This window comes from Pezoporus wallicus, unplaced genomic scaffold (genome assembly GCF_028554395.1).
Source record: "Pezoporus wallicus isolate ANWC-B61680 ecotype Strahan unplaced genomic scaffold, APGP_CSIRO_Pwel_v1 contig_4722, whole genome shotgun sequence".
Classification (NCBI taxonomy): Eukaryota; Metazoa; Chordata; class Aves; order Psittaciformes; family Psittacidae; genus Pezoporus; species Pezoporus wallicus.
In genome coordinates, this window is record NW_026641840.1 from 3,515,856 (window position 1) to 3,536,334 (window position 20,479).

Consider the following 20,479-nt stretch of genomic DNA (forward strand, 5'->3'; position numbering starts at 1 on the left):
ACTCTCTTACACTTGCTACCTTTCATAAGGAAAAAGACAAGAGCGAGCAAGACTGTCACCCCCATTTATCCAAGTTCTTCCACCCTGCTTATTTCAAGTATTCCTGTGGCAGCACTCCCTCCCCAAACCCCTTCACAACCAAAATGCCACAAGCTTAACTTATACCTTGGTCTTCCTTGTGGCAGCGTTTATAAAGTGCAAACTTTGCAGGGTTGTCAGCCACAAAAAACTTTTTGAGCAAGGCCTCGATAACTTCACGAACAGTGTTGGTGCTACTGATGTGAAGGGTATTCACGCAGCCCTCCGGCAAGTAAAAAGCAGTTTCATTATTGCTGTGAGGACATCTGCCCTGGCTGTGGGAAGACTGCACAGTGATTGGTCTGCATAGTTCCATCTGAACTTTGATGAAGCCAGTGTAAATCCCATTTGCATTCTGCAACAGGAGGAAAGTACTGAACTGTTAAAATTAGTAATGACTAATTGCAGCCTATTAGTGGAGTAGACAGATTAAAATGGTTATAGCAAACACAAATGCCACTGTAACACATGACATCTTGTAGGAAAGGTATCGTTTCAATAGTTCAGACATTCATTCTTTCTGGTATATCTGCTGAATATTTTTTTTCCTTAATAATAACTACTGGGTTCCAAGAGTATTAGGATCTCATCAAGCAAAATGTACTACAAACAAGTGGTGTTCTCACATTAGAAGAGAACTATGAAGTGAAAAAGACCACTGTCATGCATCTTTAACAACAGATTTTATACAGAAATACAGAAATTATTTCCCACATTTCAGCTGTGCTTGTCAGATTAGTCTAAGGCATTTTGATGCTCAAATTGCATTGGAATTAACAAAGAACCATAATATATCCCAATCTAATGAACATTTCAAATTCTTTATTCCAGTTGCTTCTGAAAGACAAAATAAAACTGATCAAAATTTACTGAGCTAGAAAACTTTAGGCAGTCTGGTTTTAGACACAGTTAAGTCCTGACCTCCATACAAAACAAGTAATAAAAATCTTTCTAGTACATAGTCACGCTTATATGGCTTACAATACAATGGAATTTCAACATTTCCATATACTATACACCCAGAGGAGGATATAGTGTATGAGAAAATCTGGACAAGGCAATGACTCAAGAGCAGCTTGCTGGGCAGAGATGTTTTATTAGCATGGTCTGCACTGACCCTTAGAACTAGTCCACAGTCCTCAGCAATAAGAAGACTGTACAGATTCCACTGTGTGCTGTCTGTGTTCTAGGGGAGAGGGTAAGGAAGTCTCCTCAAGCTGAAAACCCATACAGCTACTCTGACAATTAAGTCTCCTAGAATAAATGCTTAAATTTGTTAACTTTTCTCATTGGTTGAGCATCTTCATCAGAGAGATACCTGACAAAAATTTATCTACACAAACAAGACAAATATATCTTCACGTTTACCAGTGGAAGATTTTCATCTGACAAATTTACATCTTAGTGTCCCTCCAAGTTTATCTTAAACATCTTTCAAGTGGTATATACATTTGTTTCTACTACAGTTTGTTTCAATCCATGTAAAAGAGCCACATGGATAGAAACATTCCAGATGTGGTATTTAATTACCAGATCTAAGAAAGAGCCTTTTACAAAGGCATTAAACCAGAGTTTCATGTGTAAGATGCCGAGAATAAAATGATTCACTACCAATTAAATTGCTCCTATTAAAAATTACAGGAATCCTATTCAAAACTTACCAAGGTCATCTTTAATTTATCAGTGACAGATGAATTGTAGCTTTGTATCTTCTCTTTAACTTCTTCTTTACTGAGATAAGCATGAGGTTCTCTCTCCTTCTGAACATCCTTCAAAAGACAACAGAGATAGCAGTTTTAGGAAAAAAAATAAAACCCAGTTCATACTTTGGATATGAGCATTCTTAGTCCAAATAGTAATTGTTCCACAGAGGCTCCACATACAGTAATTAGCAGTGCAGCAATAGAAAGGATTAACATGTTAGGCAAATCAAACAGAAAGAACACTTGGACTGAATGGAGATGGTAAAATCAACACACACAAAGGCACTTGTGCCCCTTTTTTGCCAACTGTTTTCATCCAAATGTTTATCAACAGTATATAAAACATCTAATTCATGGCTTGATTTGCCCCTGTCAATGCTATGCAATTTTGTTAGGAATACAGCTGCAATTTTCAGGAAATACTACTTAGGGTACAAATGGGTATTCCTAAACAAATGAAGAATATATAACAAAACAGCAGCACCTACTAACAAGAAACACCAACAACCCCCACACATGCCAACAACATAAGAGCATCCCTTCATTCCAACATGACAGACAGCAGGTTATATGCACAGGGTCACCAACTACTACTTGAACCATCACGAGTAACCCTCTAGCTGTATTTTGTTACATGAAATTTGTGGGGTTTCCACAGGGAAGGCCCTATTCAATTTTTCAACTGCTGCTTTTATGAGGTTGCTACAGATCTTACATGCAGCAGTAAAACCCATCCCTGGGGTTGGATTTTATCCAAACAAACATTTGTTCCCAATCCGTATTCCTGCAGCAAACTAGTGTTATAAATACACCCTGGTTTCTATCGCTAGTATAAATGCCATATATAGTATGAAAGAGTTTCAGCTCTCAGCTTTAATGATTTAAGACTTCACTCTGAAATGGAGAAGCTTTGAAGAAGCTTGAAGCTTTTGGTACACATCTGAACACTGGAATATAGATTCACTGTATGGACAAACTGTCAAGAAACAGTTTTTCCAACCTGTCCTCACAAGCACATCCCGGCGGAGCTTATCCTAAGAATGGACTTCCCTGACTTCAGTGGCCAGTCTTGTGTCACAGTCTTTTGAACACCACTCAGGAAACACTTTGCAGGCGCTTAAGTTTGCCAGAAACAACCCCAAAGATGAGCACACCTGGTGTGGAACTGCAAGTTTCCATTTGCCAGAAACAATCCACAGAACTTTTTCTGTCTCCTAATTTAAAACCAGCTAGTTTTAGCTCTCTTGGGCTTAGCTTTTAGTCTTGCTTTTCCTATATGATATTTCACTAAATGACACACTGGAGCAGACATTTTTCCCCATAACTATAAAAAGAAGGGTGTGGTCTGAACTGAGAACTGGAAGCCAGAAATGTGGAATTCTGATCTAGGCTCAGATACTGATTTCCTGTGTAACACAGAGAACATACCTTTATTTCACAGATGAGGAAACTGAGGCAAGAAGGAACACCAGTAAAATAACAACCCTCCCATTAGTTCCTCAAGCACAACTCTAAGATAGTGTAACATCTTGCACAGCTGCCAGACTCCACCTAGTCTATTACAAAATACTCAATTACTAAATGTTTTCAGAATTCAAGTCTATTCTCACTAGAGAAACTGAGTATTCTTGTCCTTCTGGATTTTTTTTTTCTTCTCCCCCAAAATATCATAATAATGACAGATACAGCTTCCTTTAAACCGCTCACTCTGTCTCCACAGAGGCTCTTACAGCTTTGTGGTGTTCTGTTCAGGGGCAAATGAGTAGTTATAAAACAAAGCAGACATAGAAAAAAGAAAAAAAAATCTAGATAGGTTTATTTCTTTTTCCTCTGAAATTTAAGTACATGTTATTGCTGTTTTCATGCTTAAAATACCAGAACCAATGACCCATAGTCAGAGTCTGGAAACATGGGCACTCTAACGCCAGTCAGATGGTAGTCAGTCTAACTGATGACTTCAAATAATGTTGTGGGAGGTGGCCAAGACAATCTCAGCAGTGGGTACTGAAGGGATATGGGACAGTCTGCAGGCCTCTGGCCACCAAGGTCTGACAGAACATTTGCCATCTACATGACTGATTTCAAGAATCCAAGCTTTAACTTGATATGTTCCTTGTCTGTGTAGCTGCAGACAAGCCCCTTCACATGGATACCAGCCAAGACTCAGCTCTCCAAGAGACAAGCATGTTGTGGAGCTCATACCTCTCCAATCTACTAACACTGCTGATACTGAACTTCCAATGATGGACACAGTTTTAATATTTATCGTAATTCCATTGCTGATTGTTCAAGCACGAACCTCTCATCGTTCATACTTTGGATATGAGCATTCTTAGTCCAAATAGTAATTGTTCCACAGAGGCTCCACATAATTAGCGGTGCAGCAATAGAAAGGATTAACATGTTAGGCATGGAGCCTACTGTCACTATGATTACTTAACTCACCCACAACATTCATTATCATCAAGATAAAACACTAACCAGAAAAGAAGAAAACACTTGCCACCTTTTCTATATTCAAACCTCAACATTTGGTAAAAAACAAAAGAACTGAACACCCACGCAGTTCACATTAACTTCTGTGAACCATAAGAGGTTTTATTTTGCAAAAAGGACTTTTAATAACTGTAGATGACAGAAAGAACTCATTGCCTTTAACTGAGGGGGGGGGGGGGGAGGAGAGTGGGGAGCATGCATGTGAGAGGGCAAAGAGCAAATAACTTTCTCCTGTTTTCATATAGGAGAGTTTTCATACACATTACTGTTCTCTGAAGAAAATATATTTTTCTAGCAAAGTGATAGAAACTTGGTCAGGTTAGAACAGACACAACCCATGAGATCAGTCTAGTCCTGTGGACTGTCATGGAACCAGGCATGACAAGCAAAACCCACGCACAGCACCTAAGCAAGCTAATTTCTGATAAGACTCACTCTTTGGTGATGCCCTGGATTCAGATCTGTAATGTGTTGCAGAATACAGTGCCAAATGCTAACAAGGCTCTTGATAGAGCCAAATGTTCATGCAAGAGCAGGCTTAAGGGTGCTGGAACTGATGGCAACAGTGAGAGAGAAAGGGGTGGCTACACAAGTTGGCAATAAGCCTGGTAGCAGCTCCACCAGGCCAGTGATGAAGGGGACAGGGAAACAACCAGTGTTCAGAGTAATGCCAGTCTTCTCAGGGGTGGCTCTGGTACAGAGCTGTAGGTCACTGGGCATCACCAGGGGACCTGTCATTCCCTCAACTGAGTTAGACATGATTCCCTATGTGAACGTACCACTGGAATTTCCACCTTCTTGCACTGGCTCTAGAGGCTGGGCAATTTTGTCACAGTTTAATTAAGCACATAGAAAACATAGAGCCCTGTTTACACAAAAGCCAAGATAGACTTCTGTAGCATACTGCCAACAAATGCAGCTATAGTTCATTTTTTAAACAACCAAATATCTGTCTCAACTAAGTTTAACAGCATGTAGATTATGCAAGACTATGAACGGAATACAAAAAAGGACTGAAGGATTAAAACATTGAAGAACACACCCAATTCCATTCAAGAAATGGACTGAAGAAAAGACAGAATCTTTGTGTACTTCAATCATCATTTTCACTCCAGTCCACCATCCTTGACCAGGAAGGCCACAGACAGTGAACAATGGAAGATCTGTCACAGGAAAGGAAAAACGACTGTGCTGCTGAAAAACTAACCCTGAGATCTTAACGAACTGATCTGGAGATACCCTCCTGCTCCCAAACAAAAGCCCTAAACACTCAAACTGCACACACACATTACTTCAACCAAGCAAACAAAAACTCCTCGCCAGCTAGACACCAGTGCCTATAGAAAATCACACTGCTGTCACACAGACTGCAGAGACGGTAAATCTCACATGACTGCTGTCAGGAGAAAGCCAACAAAGGAATACCTTCCCGAGTTTATTATGAACAAGAGAGCCTCAGCCCACTGTGATTCACGGGGTCAGCTGCTCTCAGTGAGTATCATTAAGTAGCACACACATACTTGAGGCACCTATGTATTTTAATTTTTCTAATTATACTAAAGCAACATGCAAAGAGAAGCTGATGGCATACTTTTTTCCCCCAACTTTCCTGAAGCTGAATTGCTCTCAGTATACAGTGGCACATAACTTTTGCCATACACCTCTGCCTAGCCACATTTTAAGTTACAATAAGTAAGCCTTCTTTGACCAGCCTGCTTAGGTGGATGGAGAAAAACTTGGCAAACTCATTTCCCACAGCTCTCTTACTTCCTTCTGTACTTGTTACCTTGTACCAGAACCCACTAAAAACAAAAGACCTCTGCTAACCCTGCTTAGGTTGAGCAGGTCAAATTCCACTTTGTTATCTCAGCAGGTAAATTTTTCTACAGCTAAACCTGTAGAAGGCCTTGAGTCATCCAGTATAACAGCAGAGTAATTATCTCCACAATATGCTTCTAACCTGTTGCTCTTGAAATGGCCACCAAGTGGCTGAAGCCAGACCTGCTCAGGGTGGGACTATGGGGAAAGCAATTGCCCTCAGTTGCTCTAAACAAAGGAGCAAGGGCATTTGAGAGGTGAGACTTGGATGTTACAGCCATGTACATCTACCATTGGTTCTGGTGACTGCTCTGCCTGGCCTAGTGAGAGAGGAAGCACTTCGTGTCACCTAGTGGCTCACTCAGCCAAAGGTCAAAAGCTGCTTTTTCCACTGTGGCTTTCCTGTGCCCCCCAGTTGTGCTCTGCAACCCCCGGCAGAGCTCTGGGGAGAGAGCACTGCTAGGCGTGAAGGGTGGCATGCTCCAGCCAGCTAAGTCATCTCTATTCGATTCAGAGGCAGCCGATTCATCTCCAGCTCCCTACAGAACGCCCAGCATGCATGCCTCACAAAATTCATATGCTGGGAATTGTGAAACCGCCTTTCTGCAAAAGTAGGCCTGGTGATGAGTTTCCTAACCACAGATCCTTGCATATGTCACAGCAGCAGAATGAAGTCAGCAGAGCAGTTCACGCTGTGTCTTCTGTCAGCCATGACTTAGATGTTGCTGAGCTTAACAGTGGCACTCCTGGGTGCTAGTGTTCAAAAAAGGAATTTTCTCCATAAAACAATGCACAAACATTTCAATGTTATTTTCACCAAAACCAATCAAACTTGAGTTTGACTCCTCCATCACTCAGCCAAATGACACTCTCAGAAATGGCTGCCATGTCAACAGCCCTTCCTCTTCCCACCCCAATTAAGCATGTTCATCAGAGCTCATCACAGCTCCTGGTCTCCTTCCACTCCCTGCTTCTCATGTTATCTTCAACTTCTTCAGCCCAGCACAGATGTGAAATACAAAAACTAATCTCAAGGAGACAGCTGAATACATGAGAATTCATACAGATGATGTATCTTGGTCCAAAACACTGCTTCTGCTCTGAGCTATTAACTTCTACGAAAATGATGCTGTCCTTCCCACACTTACAGCACACACAATTGGTGGCCATTTGCATCAAAGCCATTCCTCAGGTCAACCAAAGCAGTCTCAAATGAAATTCCTAAGCAACAGCTGCCACTGAGAGGGAAATGAGGCAAGTGCTTTCATTTTCCCAAGGGGAATAGCTGGTATTTCATTAGAGCTCATGATGCAATGCCTCTTCACAGTTGAGCTTCCCCTCAACAAAAAGGGTAGAAAATGTTTTTTCTTTATCACCTCCATGCACATCTCATTTATTGTATTGCAGATGTTTACAGAAACAGCACTCTCTTTGTAACATTTATGTTCAGTATAAAGCCCCCCACAGACTAGCTCAGCAGGAATCCTCAAGGAAGACAATTAAAACTGCACAGATTACAATTAACTGCAAATCAAGTTGTGGTGCCCAGAAAGAATCTCATCACATCAGGGACTTCAATAAACTGCAAGGCTTATAGTTACTGCCAAACCCTAGCCCTGCATGCAGTACGAAAAGTGCTAAACTCAACAGCTAGCAAGCTGCCATGGGATGAGGCTGAGAAGAGGTTCTATAAAGAAAATAAAAACACAAAACTCTGAAGCCAGGATCCTTGCTCTGAGACAGATGCATGGGTTCCCTAAGTGGGGAAAGGCCTCTATGAAGGGTAACAGAAAGTCTCTCTCTTCTATCCAATCTCCTGTTCAATCTAGAAATTAGCATCTCTTAAGGAGTGGGAAACCAAGCTCCTCTTAACATTTTGGCTTCACAGACAAAGGAAAATATAATGGATGAAATGTTAGCCTACCCCAGGAATATATTAAAATATGTTCATAAGAAATATGAAAACAAGAAAAGAACCAAAGACCTGTGGGAGCTCAAGCAAAATTTTAAGCTATGTCTGTCTCTATTCCCTGCCCTCATATTTCATATTAATCTCACAGAGTGAACCTTGATTCAGTCAGATGAATCAAGATGTCCTGATCTTACTGTGATCTTACTAAATTGTGGCCAGGAATAATTCCTGAAGTAAAGCACTGAGTCTCTGACAAATGAGAAATGCAGCCTAATCTACATTAAACAGGTTTGGTTAAAATAATTGCAACTAATGCATCCTACTTATCATGCTTGCATTAAAGAAAGGATTTAACTAACAGTGCTAGCATACAACAAAAAAGCCCAGCAGAGAACACCGGAAGGAAAATAGAGAGACTTCTGATGTCAGTTGTTGCTACTTCTACAAGCAAGAACACTATTTCCTACAGCCTGCCAGCACTCCTGCAGGAAAGAAAGAAATTGAAACCCTGCAATTAAATTGTTTCAAAACAAACATCTTGCTTCTCCCTCATCCTAACTCTCCTGGGAGCACAGCAGCCTTGCCAGCAGCTTCTCCTTTCACCCCAAGGCAAGCCTACACCCAGATGTGATCTTCCTTTATTTGAAAGCCTGACAATCACTAGGTAGAGCTAGTGGCCACATCCACCCACAGTCAGTCTGAGACACCAGAAGGGTATGGAGAAGACTAAATGAGGGCAGGGTGCCTGGAGAAGTATTGGCATTCAGGCATTTTGTCATCTTACAGAGCTGTACCTTGAAATTTCTGTGTGCTCCTGACTGGGGTGAGGTTGCTCTCTGGGTCAGAGGAATTTTTCTGATAGGATGGATGTAGGTAGAATTCCCTTTGTGCACCCTGCATGATGCAGTTCCCACCCCTGTCAGTGGCACACAGGGCAAAGAAGTAGGCTCTCCTTTAGAAAAGGATTCTATTTTTCTAAATGGGTTTGGCTGACCTGAGTTAAGTAATTACCCTGACAGTCAGAGTAAGCCTAACTTGCTTGAGGAACAGCCTGCACCATGCCCTTCCGAGGCAGCAAGAGGAGCGGTGCCTTCCCAGGTCAGGTGTATGATGCATCCACCCTTGCGTTCTGCCTCCAACAGCAGCAAAAATAAAAGCTATTTCGAGCAAGCACATGAGCCTTTTCTGCAGCCTCTCTGCTGGCATCCACAAGTGTTGTAGCAGGAATTCAGAGGGCACCTCCCTTCCAAGTGTTCAGTGTCCATTTATGGACCTGGCGTCTATGCAGGCACATAAACCCATTAGAACCTGCCCATACTGCCTGTCTCTGCACCTCCTGAAGCAGCAAGTCCCAGAAATTCATGTCTGCAGTGTGAAGAAGTGCCACTTGCTTTAAGCTGATCTCCCATTAAGACAGAAGATGAGCTCTGCTAGATACACTGAGTATCCCTTAATCCTAATATGGCAGGACCTAGCAAGCCTGAGTTTCACATTCAGCCTGTGCATCACCTTTGTGAGTTTGACAACCATAATCACACCCCATTTTAATTCTCCACAGTGAGGAGCCCTGGGCTCCTTAGTCTTTCCCAAGACAGCTGCTCCATCCTCTCAATTATTTTAGCAAGGGGCAACTGCAGTAAGCCCTTCTACAGAAGTGGTGATCGGAGCTGGGTGCAGACCCCACAAAGGTGCAAAGCTTAGATGCTCTTTGCTTATCTGTTTGTATACTGCAAGTCTATGAAAACTCTTTACCTAAGATGCCCATGAAGCAACAGGGTCTCTCTTCCAGGGCACTTCCATATGTGCTTAAAGAAATCCCTGTGAAATTACCGCAGCTTATAACTGTAGCAGGATTTTACAAGGTACAGGCATTCCAGTTAGTAAGTAAATACTTGTTACTTTCAAACTATTTGCAGTTTTTTCCAAATACCAACACACCACTTGGCACACTATCAAAAGCACTAAATGACAAAGGGTAAAGCAAAGCATAGCATTATGGCTCCTGTCTGACCTCTCTGATGTAAACACTCAGCTGTTTGTATGATGAATATTTTTAAGCAGCAGAGAAACTAAACAAGAACTCTAACTTCCCCTTATTCCTTTTAACATATTATTTTCCTTCAAACAGAGGCAACATAAACATAGTTATTATTCAGGTGCTGTGAAAGGAAGGCTAGAAAAAGGAATCTGTTTCTTGGTGACATAAACAGTGCTTAAGAAGCAGTGCTCAAGTTTATCATGACATCACCTCTGAAAACCCTTAGTTACAAACCCTGTCATACCCTATATGGCTGTACTTTAAACTACTGGCACACAACACAGTTTTAAAAAGCCAGTCATCTGTTTAAAGTGAGAACCAACTGTATCAAGAATAGTATCAGAGGCTTGGCTTTAGATTCTGTCCCCAAAGACACAGCAGGTTTTATGCAGATTTGTGCTTCTCCCCCCCCCCCCCGGCATATTATTGAAACAATACATTACATGGTTGAAGTAACATTTCACAGCTATTTCAATTTTGCAAATTTCAGTAAAATTAGATGTATGAAACATCACAAATAGTCAAAAAACTCCTTCAGGTCTCCCCTCCAGAAAGCACGTGAGTTTTGACTGCTGGCTGTTTAATTAGTTAAGGGGTTTAATGAAGTAAAATGGATTACCAGCCTCTTTGTGACCTGCAGCTTTTAGCAGACAGTTAGGAAACAAGCTTACACAAGATAAACTAATTAGGTTTCCATAGGGTATCTTGAAAAGACAGTTAAGTTTGGTCTGGAACCTGAGCTATTACACAGCAATCAGACAATTAAGTAATATTAGGACCACGGGTCATTCCACCACAGCATTTGCATGTGACCCTGCAATGCAAGACTCCAGTGTTCTCCACCTAACAAGAGGCAGGAAGAGGATGTCTGCAGCGACAACCCCCCAGGTCTTCAAACGCAGCTATCTGCATTTTACATTAAAAGTGGCACTGGGAATCAACCAGCCTTTCCTTGGGAAGCACAGTGCAGGAAGAGCCAGCGTCGTGGCAGGACAAAGTGTGCAGCCTTCTCCTCGTGGTTACTGCCAGCACTTCCCAAGTCTGAGGCAAGCTGAGTCATGGGCCTTGTCCCAGCAGAAGTTGGCTGATGTGCCAGCTTTCACCCTGTGCGTCAAACACCATTTTATCTAAAGAGCAACATTCCCTTTCCCTGTTTGGTTGGGTAGTTCAGAGATTGTGTCACCAAATTGGTTTTTAATCCTTCTGACAAAGCCTGCCTGAATCGAGAAAAGGCAACAAACAACTTCCTAACCAGGCCCAGCTTCGGGGCTGGTGTTGGACACAAATCGTCATGGTCCCACTAACCAAGTCATTTTTGTTTGGATTTGTTTTACTTGAAAGAAAAAGGGAAAAAACAGACTTCTTAAAAATTGCACAGTAACAGTTCTCATCTAGGAAACACCACATAATGCACTGGGCTCTTCAGGTATAGCACATTCCTGACAGTTCCTCCCTTATCATGAACACTGCAATGAAAACAGTGTTGCTCAAAAAGATGCACGGTCTTCTTTAAGCAAATACTGCTTATGGGGAGAAGTTCCTTGTTTGAGGAAGATACAGTTCCCTAAAAAACTCAAAAAGTTACTGCTACTGTCTCTCTCTTGGTCAACCTGCCACTGATCTTGTATTTGAAACTTTTCTGAAGGAAAAGCACCCTCCTTTACCACAGATGCATTCAAAACCCCACAAAATTATAAAAAAAAAAAATTAAAATTATTAAAAACCCTGAAGTACAACCATCTATTTTTCAAATAAAATCGGCATTTTTAAGACCTCAAAAGCCCATAACAATAACCTTACAGGGGTAAAAGTTGTAAGTAGTCATTGGTATCTTTAATAAAAAGTACACATCCTCTAAGCCAAAGAATCTGAAGTATCATCTTAACATGTTGAATATGATCACAATAAAACTGCCATAAGCATTTACAGGCAACTTCTGTCACTGCTGCTTTACATACACGCACATCAAATGGCAACAGCTATGTAAAGCCTAATGAAGTTTGCAGTGAATGCAGGTCTCCTTCAACAGGGCAAGCTAGGTTTTCATGAAATAAACTTGTACGAAGTATTTCTACCCCAACACAGCCTCTCTCACTGCACTTTGTGTAATTAACATTTTACACAACTCCTACAGAAATATTATAAAAGGCACCTGCCTCCAAGGGCATTGAGGTATTTGAATTAGATGTTTCACACAGTGCAGGCAAAAGGAGGAACCCCTGCAGTCTAGCCTGCATGAAGGATTTCATTCTTCTTTTACACTCCAGAAAGTTTCTGTCACTTGCCACATTTCATTAACAGGCAACACACTAATGACTGCACCCTACTGTACAGTCTTTACATTAGCATGTTTTATTAAAAAGTAGGGTGGTATCCCAAACACATTTCTGAAGCAGCAAACTACAGCCATCACCTTTGCCTACTACTGCCAGATCCAATCTGGCAAAAATTCAGTTCATCATTTCAGGAAAGAAAAAAGGAGAGGGACCAAACTGAGTGACCATCTCAGCACCACCACCATAGAATCACAGAATAGTCAGGGTTGGAAAGAACCTCAAGATCATCTAGTTCCAACCCCCCTGGCCATGGGCAGGGACACCACAGCGTAAACTTTCACTGACCGTAATGATAAGATTTTACTTCTCTCTTGTGTCCCCAGCCTTAAGAGGTCAAATGCTGAAAAATAAATGCCAGAACCCTTTAATGAACTATCTCAAGGCTGCAGCAAACAGGATTTTTTTTTTACTTCTTTCTTTTACACCTTTGTTCAGTTTTACTGGAGTTGCAGTTTGAACTTACTAAAGCTTCAGAGCTCAGACTTCTTGTTGTGCCAGTAAGAAGGCAAATAAAGAGACAACAGGTTTGAACGGGTCTTGGATCCAGCTTATACACATCCTAGTGACCTCAAGCTCAACCTTGGTATGGTGGTACTCAACCTTCAGATCTCTGCATTGTGAGGAACCTCACCAACTGATTCAGCAATATCATGCCTTTAATAAAGTCATCAGCATGGTAATGACAACTTGCCTTCTGAGAGGTTTTAAATCCCCTGGATTTCTACACCCTGTTTTTATTATTCATGCATACATTTAAAGAAGCTACCAAGCACTTCAGCTGTGAGCAGTGTGGGACAGACAAAAGGACAAATTTCTTCAGAGCTCATATGTTCTCTAAAAAGAAAGTGAAAATATGCTACTACCATTACAAAAATTGAAACTGCCACCAATTTATCTCACTCAACCCTTTTTGCAAAAATACACTTGCTGCCTAGTTTCTGTATGAATTTGTTTTCCAGAACACACACATTTATTTCTCACAAATTAATCCAGATGCCTCAAGATGTAGATATCCATGCTGGGACAATTTAAGAGATTACTGCTTTTAGCTGTATGCCTTATTCTCTGCTAGATGCTACTGCTGCCTCAGAAACCAGCGTCGGCTGTCAAAGTCCTCATCTAGTAAGAGACACACCACTAGGCTACAAACACCTTCTACAAACCCAGGAAGCTCCTTTATTAATTAGGATGAACACAGAATTTTTTCTTTTTGCAACTGAAAAAGTACAGGATAAACAAATTGAAAATATAAGAACTAGCAGAGGAAATTGGGGGCTTGTTTTATTTGTGTACAGGTTAAAAAAGTAAGGCCACGGCTTATATAAACAACCATTAAACAACTCTGCAGCATAAGAGAACTACAACGCACTAAACACTTCACCACACAGGTCTCAGCTTACCCGAACACTGTGCTAGCCTGGTACCGTGTATAACCGCACAGTTTACACCACTAACATCTCCAGGGATGACATAAGCATGCTGCTCCCTCCTGATCAACTCACAGTTTCCTTCTCATGGCAGACAACTCTGTAGTAAGGAGTCACTTCAGAATTACATGGCAATTGTTGCAATCAGACATCATGTTTTTTAACGATATCAATACGAGTGGGGTGATACCGGTGCTATTTAGATCAATGCCGGTGGGATGCAGTAGAGAGGAGAATGAAGTAGGAGGTCATAACGGGTAGGCTTTCAAGGGAGGTGTGAACGGAAGACTTTAGAACATTGTTTATCCAGCTTTTCCAGTGGGATATTCATTAACCAACTTTTCTTCTGAGGAAAGGTCAGGAGAACAGCAATTAGGCTGCACTGGAGAACGGGGCTTGCTTGCTTACAACCCAATATTATGGCCCGACTCCAAATACAAGTTATTTTGCCATGCTGGAGAGTGGCCATCAGGAAACCAGAGAAGGGGGGAAAAGATTACATGCTTTGTTCTTAAGCAGCAAATGGGAGAACGTGTTGATTTTACAACAAAGTTTAAAAGTCATTCCTTTTTCTTTCCAAACAGCTATTTCCCTACTTTTACAGGCAGGATGTTACAGGCACAAGGAAACGCTGCTGCTACTCCACCTTTCCTTATGCCCAACGTCGGCTTCAGGAAATATAATTATGAAGCTCATGAAGGTATGAGATCTGTTAGAGCTGATACGCATTTCAGGTGGAAGGAGAAGAGAGCCCACTAGAATTTTTCATTAAATACCCCCACTCTTGTTAAAGAGAACAGGGAAAATTAGTGCCCACCACACCCTCTGAAAAAACACTCTCAGAAGACAGGACACATTAAAAAGACCAGGTCACCTTATGAACAAGTATGGGAGGAGGTGAAAACAACAGAATCAAAGTTTCCTCAACCATCAAATTCTGCAAAGCAAAACCACAAAATAATTGCCTTTTAATAAGAGTCCCTTAAATACTTTTGTTAATGACTCCTGAACTTTAACAGAAAATACGAAGAATCTTGATGTTTAATTCACATTTTCAGAGGGCAAAATAAAGCAAACAACCTGCTATCAACTCCTTCTGACAGGGGATCAAAATGGAAAACGAAAAAACAAAAATCACCCAACTGAAACAGCATTTACCTACACCTACAAACTTAGACTTCTAAAGTTACTGAATTGTAACATTTACTTATCTTACCATGAAAGCTTACCAACCTCAGAGGCCTGTAAGTAACAGTGTTACCCCAGGGACAGCTCTGGGTCCAGTCTTGCTCAACTTACTCATCAATGAGCTGGATGAAGGCACAGAGCGCACTCTCACCAAGTTTGCTGACGGTACAAAGCTGGGAAGAGTGGCTTATACACCAGAAGGTTGTGCTGCCATTCAGTGAGACTTGGACTGGCTGGTGAGTTGGGTGAACAACCTAATGAAATTCAAAGGCAAGTGTAGGGTCCAGTACCTAGGGAGGAATAACATCGAGTATCTGTGCAGGTTAGGGGTCGACCTGCTGGAAAACATCTCTGCGGAAGAGGACCTGGAAGTCCTCGTGTGCATCAGGAACAGTGTGGCCAGAAGGTCAAGGGAGGTCATCCTACCCCTCTACTCTGCTCATGTCTGGACTATTCTTTGTCCAATTCTAGGCTCCCTGGTTCAAGAAAGACAAGGAACTACTGAATAGGATTCACTGGAGGGCTACAAAGATGATTAGGGATCTAGAGCATCTCTCTTATAAGGAAAGGCTAAGAAAGCTCAGCTTCTTTAGCATGGAAAAGAGATGACTTAGGGAGGATCTTATCAAATGCATACAAATATCTTAAGTGATGGTGTCAAGAGGATAGGGTCAGACTCTTTACAGTGATGCCTAGTGACAGGATAAGGGGCAACATGCACAAACTGAAACACAGGAAGTTCCACTGGAATATGAGGAAAAACTCCTTTGAGGGTGGCAACAGTGGAATAGGCTGCCCAGAGAGGCTGTGGAGTCTGGAAGTGGGTCCTGTGCAGTTTGCTCTAGGTGAATCTGCTTTAGCAGAGGGCTTGGACTAGATGATCTCCAACCTTCCAATGCCAACCATTCTGTGATTCTGTAAATGGAACAGTCAGTTCACATCCACTCTTCCACTTGAACACATATAACAAAGGGTCCACTAACAAGGCCTCTCTAACTGCAGACTCGCTGTGCATGAAAGGACCTCAGCTTTACACCTCAACCAAACATACAATGAATTAAAAAGCATTTTTTTCTTATGTTCCAAACCTGCACTGGCAATTTATTCAGAACACTGAAATTCAACTGACTTTCTATCAGTAGTTCCTTTGTGTAACCTGACTATAAAAACTCCAGATCAGCAAACATCACAGGTTCATGTAAAAGACTTACCTAATGGCTAGTTGCATGGTGCAGGGAAGGGGGAGAGGAACACAGGGCAGAAAAAGTATTCAGTTTTCTATTTTTTAAAAGGAATCCATTTAGCATCCAAATTCTTTCCATTTCACTGACTTGTATTATGAATGCCAAAAGTTACAGTAGCATAGTAAACCATGTCACCTTTGCACATAAACTACAAGGCATGCCTGAGCCTAAGAAAGTTCTCTCAAGATGGCAGAGTTTTGTCCTTGATTAAGACCATTCATTAGTAAGCCCTAATAAAATGAGTTATTCATGCAGTCATTCATTAATTAGTTAGTAAATCGTAATGAAAAATCAGTATAGTTACATAGGCTCTATAAGCATACCAAGGTGACACACACCTATGCCCATGTATGCACACACAGAGCAAAGAGTTTTATAGAAAGGAAAAATAATGTGGCAACATCAAAGTGTGGAAACATGGGGACTTAAAGGGAGCTTACTACATGCTTTTAATCAAATGGTTCATATGATGCAAAGAAGGAAGAAACCAGCCACAGCTGGCTGTAGTATTATAAAATCAGCATTTCAGAAAAGCAGTCTAAACAAGCAAACTACAAAGGATGCAAGTGATCCTAAGAAAAGATAATGCTGTGGGGTGTACAGCTTGAGATGCCACCACACCTCCCAGTTTTGCTTCAATAAGCTGCATTCTCTTTGTAATTTCTCAATCTAATACATCTTACTCATTTACATTATTGGAAAATTAACAAGAGCCCCAAACATCTTACAGGCTTAACCAGACTAGGAAATACCACATTTCTAGAAGCTTAGTCCTATCCTAAGGAAAGGCACTGATCAAAACCAGCAACATCTTGATGTTACTGGTAATATAAGGAGCACATGCTCTCCCCTCTTTGTATTCCTAAGCAGTTTTACATGGCCACATAATTATACTAGAAATGAAGCACACCTGCTTCCAGCCACTTTATCACACAGGCACACGGCATACAGGTTGTACAGCCCATAGCAGGACAACCAAGGAGCGTGCTCTGGGACATGCCCTCCCAAAGACACCCTCAGCACTCAATGGAGGGGCAGGCACTGTGCAGACTGTGTGCCACGGTCCCCTCCTGCCACTGGAGTCACAGCTCTGTGCCTCAATCCACAAAGGAAAAAGCTGGGCAAAACACATTCATACTTCCCAATAAAATTAACCCTCCCAAATGCCAGTTATGGAGCTGTGCTCCTTTCCTGCTCAGCACATCCCTGGAGTCCATCAGCCACCACTATTTGCTCTTCCTGCCCAAGTGGGACACCTGCTCCCAACTGGATTGCAAAATGCTTTGAAGGGAACTCACATGCATGTAAAGAGGCAGGTGTGATGCTGCCATGGAGCCATGCTTTTATTTTCACTAGTTCAGATGTTACCAATAGAACAGGTAAGAGAACAATTTTCACCACAGAGATATATATTTTTATATGTTAGTAATACATGATAGGAGATGAGCAACTGACTGCTGTAACTGGAGATACACCAGCAGCTGCTGGGTGGAAAGAGGTTCCCTGCCGGCAGGCAATGCAGCACCAGCCACTTACAGCATCTTGTCCCCTAACTGGGGGCACCAAACATGCTTCTGTGTATTAGGACTGCTCACAACCTGTGCTCCTACCCCCCTGGGACCTCTTTGCAAACTGCCTCTGGCTAAGAGAGTAATTTGCCAATGCAACTGGAGATTCCTGGGAGTATTTTGCAAATCAGCTGCAAACAGTAGGCTTTGCAAACCTTTTCTAAACATTACACTTGACAAGGAAACATTATCTCTGCACCCATAACCTCAGCACTCTTGTGTTTCAGTTTACAGTAAGTGCCATATATCTCTTCAACAGGACATTATTAGGAATGCTGAAATTAGGATACTAGATTTTCACATTAACTTTTCTAACATTACAAGATCTTCCAGATCTGACTGCTTCAGCTCAGGAGTACTCCCACACCGAGAGGGCTATATTGCTGCCTTCCACCACGACAGCTGTTTGCAAAATGTTCTGTCTGTGTCCAAAAACCCCACTGATATTTGCTGCCTGGATCCAAGCTGTTAAAGTGACCACATGTTGCTGAAGGCTCTGGAGTAGAAAAAGCACTGAACAAACCCAGTATAGTAAGATTAAAAAATAAGAATTAACATAAGAGGAGCCAAAAGAGCACAGCGATCCTCATTTAAACTTATGAATTACAGAACAGAATTCTCCCCACACCCAGACAGACTGAGGAACTCCCAACATCAAGCTTGCTTATGAGAAACAAGAGCCATCAAAACACTGCCAAGGGACACCTGGCCCCTCAAGAGACTTCTGGTTTACTGTCTCTGCAGCTGCATAATGGGAGAAGTCAGGATTTTTCAGTCCTACACTCAAACTACAAATGACAGCCAGTTCAGATTTTGCCATGTAGCTTTAAGATGAGGTATAATCTAGGATTCCTTCATTCCATGCCTTGGAAGTGAAGTGTTGACCAAGTATAGGCCGTAAGCTTTACCATGAACTTGAACACAACCATTAAGCAATGGATTTAAGTACATTTAATTGGAAATAAGGCCATGGAAAGGTATTAAAAATGCTCTCAGGAGACAAATACAGCACACATCCAAGTGTCAAATCTGCAACAACTATTTGCAAACAGGTTACTTAAAATGAACACAAACCGGTACCTCAAAAGCATGCATTGACTGAAACTGTCAGACAACAACAGCCATTTTTAGTTGATCACAACTTCAGCAAATGCTGAAAAGCCCAAGCCAAGGTTCATGATATGACATATCAAGACAACATTTTTCCCCTCTTGAAACTCCAGCCAAAACTGCTCCATTGCAGCAGAGGGAGAAGCTGCAGGGAAACGGTGGGTTTGTCCACAACAGAAATTCATCTGAATCTCTCTGGAGCAGCTGTGACTGCGACAGGAGAGCTGTGGAGTCCAGGAAGATGACAGGGAACCAGCGGGGAAACACAGCGCAGGCACAGCAGGTCAGGACCATGTGCTGAAGAAGATGCATTTATCTGTGTGTCAGAGTTGTTGCTCAGTTCAAGGACCACCTAACTGTTAAAATAAATGCATCCATCTTTCAGAGCAGCATCATTATACTTGTTCTCATCAACAACCAGATAAAACCTTAGAACAAACTAATTCATTTATGGTTTATCATCAGAATGTTTTCCTCACACACTTGCAAACATGAGCCTTTATGAGTGTTCTGTGGTAGTATTTTTAATCAGGCAACTGTAACTGTGAGGCTCAGTTAGCAAGATCCCTTGCTGCAGAAACTGGAAGGAGCCCAGCAAAGGAGGCAGGAACAGCAGGAGGAACCTCTCAAGTGAATTTGGCTTGGCAGGAATGGGTTCCACCCTTGCCCTGAAAAGGCAGTATTAAGTACAAAAATATCCACAGATGATTGCTAATGGCAGGTTCTCTCCTTTTAGGGGAACTGACTTGGGACTTGATAGTAATTAGGATTTGCTGGGTTATGAACATTTACATCTGCAAGCAAAGCAAGCATGTGCAGGATCTGTGTGTTCTCTGGTATGTGCAGAAGCCTGTCACATCTATAGATCTAACCAGGTATTTCTTACTACACAGAGGAGGGAGCAAAGAGGGGGGCAGGATGGAACAGGAGACTCATCTGGATCCAAGCACCTCAACAGTTTCATTCCCATGTCAGGTGATGCAGCAAGACAGGAGGAGCCAATTCCAACAGACAAATCCAAGTTCCATATTTGGGGAACCCTAGCACATCCAAATTGCCTGCATGTGGTTGGCAGATTATGTCCCAGGTTTAGCGGGATGTCTGCAACCCAAGTGGCAACAGGAGACTAGGCAGGATACATGTCCCACAGTACCCAAAATGACACCAGATATCTCTGGTTTAAGCAATTGAGTCCCAACCTATACACCAACTTGGTGGTGAGCTGAAGTGCTATCAGCTCCGCTGCCATCATTGCCAGTGAGACACTTGCATGCACTCACCTGCATGTAGGTGTTTTAGTCCAGAGCTGAATCATACCCAAATGCCACCAGCAAGAGGCAAACTCAAAACCACCACAGAATGACAGGGTGTTTTATTCAAGTGACAGTTCATCTGTGGAATTTCATGTCACAGAACTCTTGAGATGCTACAAGTTATATGGCTGCAAAAGCAATTAGGTAACTCACAGAAGAAAACTATCTGGCTTGCAAATCAAAGAGACTAGAAAAATGTTCTGGCAAAACACCACCATGTATTTGATCTATTTCTCTACTCTTCCCCT

At 41.9% G+C, this 20,479-nt stretch overlaps 1 protein-coding gene across 3 annotated transcripts in view; it reads right to left on the reverse strand.

Annotated features, from left to right (window-relative positions):
* The window catches only part of RASSF3 (Ras association domain family member 3), a 54,046-nt gene that overhangs the window by 4,249 nt on the left and 29,318 nt on the right, over nucleotides 1–20,479 (reverse strand). For all 3 annotated transcript variants that reach the window (XM_057425573.1, XM_057425575.1, XM_057425576.1), the window contains exons 2-3: nucleotides 1,740–1,847; nucleotides 166–433 (exon numbers count right to left, since the gene is read on the reverse strand). In XM_057425573.1, the coding sequence (XP_057281556.1) occupies nucleotides 166–433; nucleotides 1,740–1,847 (376 nt within the window). The remainder of the gene's footprint in view (nucleotides 1–165; nucleotides 434–1,739; nucleotides 1,848–20,479) is intronic.